The 6,753-nt window shown below is 39.7% G+C and overlaps 1 protein-coding gene across 1 annotated transcript in view; it reads right to left on the bottom strand.

Annotated features, from left to right (window-relative positions):
* Positions 1-978: 978 nt before the first annotated feature.
* Positions 979-6,753, bottom strand: part of LOC109974922 (zinc finger protein with KRAB and SCAN domains 1-like) — a 19,716-nt gene continuing 13,941 nt past the window's right edge. The window contains exons 3-4 of the mRNA XM_020625376.1: positions 1,602-1,744; positions 979-1,023 (exon numbers count right to left, since the gene is read on the bottom strand). Coding sequence (XP_020481032.1) covers positions 979-1,023; positions 1,602-1,744 — 188 coding nt within the window. The remainder of the gene's footprint in view (positions 1,024-1,601; positions 1,745-6,753) is intronic.

Raw genomic sequence — 6,753 nt, 5'->3', positions numbered from 1 at the left:
CACACGGAAGCCTGCCGCACCATCTCCTACACCCTTCAGCCTCACTCTTTTATCCGCAGCATTTATTAGGCTGCTACGTCAATTTCTGAGCTTAGCTTCCTGTCTCCAGCTTTTAGGAGACCACCCTGAGATGTACTCAAAAACAGGAAACATCTTGACCAACTTATATAAGCTCATTGTTCAGCTCACATGAACTTAAAGTGAACCCATACACACTCTTCTACTACATAATCCATATTAACATGTAACTTAAATCACTACAGTACACTTGTACTGTATACAATTCAATGCAACACTTCCACCTTAACATCTGTGTGTATGAAGCTCAAAATGTTTCAGTTTTTGGTGAAATTGTCATAAATATATAAATTCAATTATATGTTTATTACTGAGGTCATAGTTAAAGGTGGTGTTGTACTGGACTACATTATATTTAGAGGTGTATGTAATATCCTGACCTTCCCATGTGTGTAACCGGGGAGGACAAACATATAGAGACACAAGGCTCAAGAGGTGAATCAGTACCATAAATAGGCTGCTCTGTTACTAGTTATAGGACTGAACTCAAAACCTTAGCTAAGTAAAAAATACACCCAAAATATACTTAAAATGTACCAAACATAAAAGTGCAGAATGACCCATTTGAAAATAATATATTACTGTTACTGGATTATAATTATTGATGCATTCATGTGTCTTTAAAATTATAACTGGTAATGGTGGGGCTCATTTTAAGATATTGTTCTGTATATACTGTTGGGCAGCTACATACACCATAATTTATTTGCTGATTTTTAATTTTTATTGATATGAATCTACAAACTAACTAGTAGCTAAAGTTATTTGTAGGCAAATAAATGCAGTGGAGCAAAATCTACAGTATTTGCCTCTGACATGAAGCAGAGTAGAAGTATAAAGTAGAACATTTTATTTGATAGCATGTAATTGTACACAACAATTACAGATAACAAAATCACATTAACAGGAGGAATTTATGGGGCTACCAGAGACACCTTTCTTCATCTGGGGACAGAGACAGAGCGATTACAAAAGATAGTGGCCAATACATTCACCATTTATTTTTATTAGTTAAACAATGTTGTATGGATATCTAGTTTGCAATAAACTACAGTTAAGCTCGTAAAGCAAGTCGTAGCAGTGAACTAAACCTTTGTGTGAGGGTGAGGGGCCGCCAACACAACAAGTCCCCTACGACACCAACACACCGAGGCCCTGTCGAGATGTGTCCCCGTTATAAGTGTTTCACGTAGCGCCCCTCGGTGGTTATGGTCAGGATAAGATTGGGGTTCAGGTTAGGGGAAACATCTACAACCGTAATGTTACCATGTTCTGAAGGTATTCACAAAACATGCTAGAGGAAGCAAAAACGTATATTCAGTATCGAAACCATTTCATTATAAAGTCAAATCTCTCTCGTTTTATATGGGAACTTTGGAATAAGGAATCAGCGTCGCGACAAAAAAGGGAACCTGTGTAACAGTTTAATTCATGGTGAGTCATATTTCCGTGTTAGATTCAGTTCATCCGTTAGTATTATTAAAATCATTTAGGTGTAACAGACCTATTCTGTGTAGCTTTACTTCTGGTTTCCAAACGATATCCAGCAGTCTGCGCTGACGATCGATCTCCTCCTCGTACTCAATGACAGTTTTCTCAAAGACTCCGAATATTTCTTCAGCAGCAACAGTTAGTCGCTCGGTGACGAACTCTCTCAGATACTGAACTGAAGACATTGTTGATTTGTTAAAAGTGATGCACTGAAATGGGAAACGACGATACAACAATCTTATCCACAGAGCTAAAGCTGCTAGCGCGTTGTTTATTTCCGCCGGATGTCACACAGTGAAGTTCCGGTGGTGGACGTGTTGTCCTTCTTCTTCTTCTTTTAATATTACAGTATGTACACCATGTAGTGCAGGGGTGTCAAACTCATTTTAGTTCAGGGCCCGCATGCAGCCTAATTTAATGTCAAATGGGCCGGACCATTAAAATCATAGCATAGCTCATCATAGCTATAAATAACAATAAATTCATGTTTTCCCCTTTGTTTTAGGGGAAATAAGTACAATCGCATTAGGATATTTTTTTATTTAATGAACTATCCTTTTACAAAACATGTTATGAACAGCTTCAGATTTCTCAAGAAAAACGTGCAATTTGCTTCAGTTTATCATTTACATGTGTGCAGTACAACTGATCACACTGAAACTTGGCATCTTTTAGCCTGCACAAGTGCATCAGTGTCAGGCATCATGTTCTGAGTAGCAGCCAGTTTCAGAATGCCATGTAAGTGTTGGTGCGTGAGTCTTGAGCGCAGTTTTGTTTTATTGATATTCATTACTGAGAAAACCTGTTCACAAAGGTAGGTAGTCCCAAACATGCACAAAATATTTGCAGCTAGGGCTGTTAATTTGGGGTACCCTGGCAGGAGATAAAATGTGTCCAAGTCCACTGAGGCAAATTTGTTCTTCAAATTTGTATCACATTGCAAATCAGTTATTTCTAATTGGATGTCGACAGGCACATCAGAAACTTTGTCTGTGAATGAAAAACTGCGAATTCTGACTCGAGCTCACCAAAGACCTGAAACCGTTTCTGAAACTCTCACAGCAATCCTGAAATCTTGTCTTTGTACCATTTCATGTCAGCATTAACAACAGTCGCACGTACATGTCTTAGATAGGGGAAATGAGCAGGGTCACCACATGCCAGCTGTGTCTCCCACAAAGTCATCTTAAACTTGAACACAGGTATGCTGTCATAATACTGTGTGACAACTTTTTTACGACCTTGCAACATTTTGTTCAAATTATTGAGGTGCTCTGTAATATCCACCATAAATGCAAGGTCCTGCAGCTATTCCGGAGATATTCCATCAGTGGTTTTCCTTTTGTCTCCATAAACTGTCCAATTTCCTCTCATAGCTCAAAGAAACACTTCAGCACAGCGCCTTGGCTTAACTATCTTACTTCAGTGTGGTATGGCAGGCCATGGGTAATGTTATTGTCACCGAGAAGGCAGTCAAACTGATGATGATTCAGACCTCTGGCTCGGATAAAATTAATAGTTCGGACAACCACCTCCATGACGTGATCCATTTTTAATGACTTGTAACACAATGCCTCCTGGTGCAAAATACAGTGAAATGTCCAAAAAGCATCTCCTCCATTCGCAGCTTGTACTTTCTCTCTGAATTTTGTCACAACGCCTGCTTTTTTTCCAATCATTGATGGCGCGCCATCTGTAACCAAGCTGACAGCACGCGACCAGTCTACTCTGACTCTGTCCAGCGCACAAACGAGAGAGCTGAAAATGTCCTCTGCTGTTGTGGTGTCCATCATAGGCACCAACTCAAGGAACTCCTCTGTGACGGCCAATGTCTCATCAACTCCACAAATAAATATAGCCAGTTGAGCAACATCTGTAATGTCAGTGCTCTGATCAATTGCAACAGAAAATGCAATAATTGACCTAGCTTTGTGTTTCAGTTGGCTGTCCAATTCTGCAGATAGTTCCGAAATCCTCTCTGCAGCAGTATTTCTCCTCAGGCTGATGTTGGCAAAAGCTTGTCGCTTCTTGGGATATATGAGTTCTGCAGCCTTCAGCATGCATGTTTTGATGAACTCACCTTCGCAGTACGGCTTTGGTGCTAATGCTATTTCGTTAGCAATTATGTAGGTGGCTTTTACTGCTGCATCACTGACCTCTCGGCTCTGAGTGAAAACAGACTGCTGTTTCTTCAGACCCACCGGCAATTCATTTATCTTCTCTCTTCTCAGTTGTTTTTGCAGGCTGTCGTATTTTTCACCATGCTGAGTCTCATAGTGGCGCCGAATATTATATTCCTTGAACACCGACATGTGTTGCATACACACCAAACACACAGGTTTCCCATTCACCTCTGTGAATAAATAGGAAGCGGTCCATTTTACTTGGAAAACTCTACACTCGGTATCCACTTTTCTCCTTTCTGACAAAGACATTTTGGCTAATGAGGGTGTGAAGGCGAGTACAAAAGTAAGCAGATGTATCGTAGTAATCACTGATCATCAGCTGTGTCTATCTCAGCATTGTTTTGTCTTTTCTTCTTATTCTTTCAGCTCCTCCATGTCTAAAACGGTGCGTGGACAATTTAGGAATAGCAGTTTATTAAAAAATTCTAGTTTATGTCTCATTGCATTTTTTCACTTTCAGATTTATCCTGCGGGCCGGATTGAACCCCTTGGTGGACCGGTTCCGGCCCACGGGCCGTACATTTCGCACCCCTGATGCAGTGGATAAGTCTGTTGGTGACCCAAATTAAATCACAGACAAGTCACTACAATTCCAATGACCATTTATTAGTACAATTTTATATCAACAGGCGAGATAGAGATCAACGTTTCCTCTGAAGAGTTTGGTGCGCGGGAGCAGACAGGAGACCCACTGCTTCCCTTCTGGCAACTCCTGCTCTAATACAGCTGAACACTGGCTCTTATTCCCTCCAAGCATTCATTCGTCATACTGTTGTTTGTGCCAAATTCTCAGTTTTCCGTCAGCGTACATCCCTTTTTCCAGGGATTGTTCTGTGGAATGTTTATCCAGTGAGTATTTATCCAGTATATGAGCCAGGTTGGCTCATTTCCTGTTGGCCAGTGAAGGACTGAAACACCAGCCAGGGGGATAAACACCTCCTGCTCACCATCAGTTGGACAGAACTGATGAAGCCTCTTGGATGAAAGGTGAAACGTCTTCTACCTAAAACTACGTCCAGATGATTTATTCTATGTTTTTTCAGTGAGCCAGGTTGAACTGTCCGTTTCCATGCTGTTCCTGCTCCAACACGCACAAACAGTTTACATTAGTCCACAAAGTACAAAGAAAAACTTGCAGAAGTTATGTAAGCTTTTTTTTTTTAAACTCACTGTGACCTAACTACTCTTGTAATGTCTATGTGTAATCTACACACTATTTCATATTAACTTGTAACTATATTATTGTAACTGCAATTATAACTGTTTATTTGTTGTAACCAACATAACCATATATACTACCAGGTTATGCACCATGAGATGTTATACTGCCCTCAACAGGAGAAACAAATAACCTCTTTATATCAGGCACAGAATACCTTAGCTAAATGTTTTCATACAGGCCGGTGGAACGTAACTACCATAAGAATGCCTTCGCTGTGAGGTGGACATGAGTTCAGTTTTAAACTGAGACATAAAAAGCGAAAGAAAAAGAAATACAAACAAATTTTAAATACATATGAATTTCTTACTTCATTCACACATTAATAGACATTATATCAAGGATTTTTTATGAGCTCATTAGAGGGTTTTATTTGTAAATTTTACACCACACTTTAAGTACAGTGTTGGCAAATCTGTAAAAACGGGTCCCAGTATAACCAAAAAGCCCAAGAACCACAGGCCATAACAGTAGAGCCAGCCTCTGATGATCTGGCATCAAGTAAATATAAATGACTCAAACTAAAATTTTTGTCCGTTAACCGTGGAGCTTCGACAACAGTTTAACCAGTATCAAACATGAAAAGCACCTTCTACTTAACGTTACACTTGATTTATACATGAGCAACAGCAGATGTAGCAAAAATCGTCCCAGATATGTGACATGTGAAACTGGTCAGTAAATGGTGGTGATGTGGAAGGATGTATTTGGTATCACAATTGTTGAATCAAGTGGTTTGGAAACAATTTGCACAACATTAGAAGACTATCTGATAAATGGATAATAATGTCGTTATCTACACTGTGTGCACAATTATTAGGCAAGTTGTATTTTTGAGGATTAATTTTGTTATTGCACAACTACAGTGCTCTTGGTCAATCCAAAATGTTAACAAACCCTCAAACCTGAACATTTAAGTAGTAAAAGTGAAGTTTTGGCTTTCTTAAGAGAATATCTACATGTACACCATTATTAGGCAACTATTAGTGTGCAGAATTATCATGCAACTAAATAAAAAACAAAGATTTTCCCATCTCACTTATTTATTTTCACCTGTTAAAGTGAGAATAATAAACAAACTCATAATTTACAAATAAACAGTTCTGAAATTCCAAACAGAAAACCTCAGTGACCAATATAGCCACCCTTCTTTTCGATAACAGTCACAAGCCTTCCATTCACAGAGTCAGTCAGTTTTTTGATCTGGTCAGAATCAACTTTTTGTGCAGCCGCAACCACAGCCTCCCAGAGACTGTTCAGAGAGGTGTACTGTTTACCTTCACTGTAAATTTCCTGCTTAAGAAGGGCCCAAAGGTTCTCAATAGGGTTTAAGTCAGGTGAAGAAGGGGGCCATGTCATTAGTTTTTCATCTTTAAGGCCTTTACTGGCCAGCCACGCAGTGGAGTACTTTGATGCATGTGATGGAGCATTGTCTTGCATAAAAATCAAAGTCTTCTTGAAAGATGCAGACTTTTTCCTGTACCACTGCTTGAAGAAAGTGTCTTCTAAAAATTGGCAGTAGGTCTGAGAGTTGATTTTGAGTCCATTTTCAACCCGAAAAGGTCCAACTAGCTCATCTTTAATAATACCAGCCCATACCAGTACCCCACCTCCACCTTGCTGGCGTCTGAGTCGAAGTGGAGCTCTGTGTCCGTTACTGATCCAACCACGGGCCCATCCATCTGGTCCGTCAAGAGTCACTCTCATCTCATCAGTCCACAAAACCTTTGAAAAATCTGTCTTCAGATATTTCTTGGCCCATTCTTGACGTTTCAACTT

The sequence above is a fragment of the Monopterus albus genome, unplaced genomic scaffold (genome assembly GCF_001952655.1).
Source record: "Monopterus albus unplaced genomic scaffold, M_albus_1.0 scaffold354.1, whole genome shotgun sequence".
Classification (NCBI taxonomy): Eukaryota; Metazoa; Chordata; class Actinopteri; order Synbranchiformes; family Synbranchidae; genus Monopterus; species Monopterus albus.
This window is presented reverse-complemented; position numbering and strand designations above follow the sequence as displayed.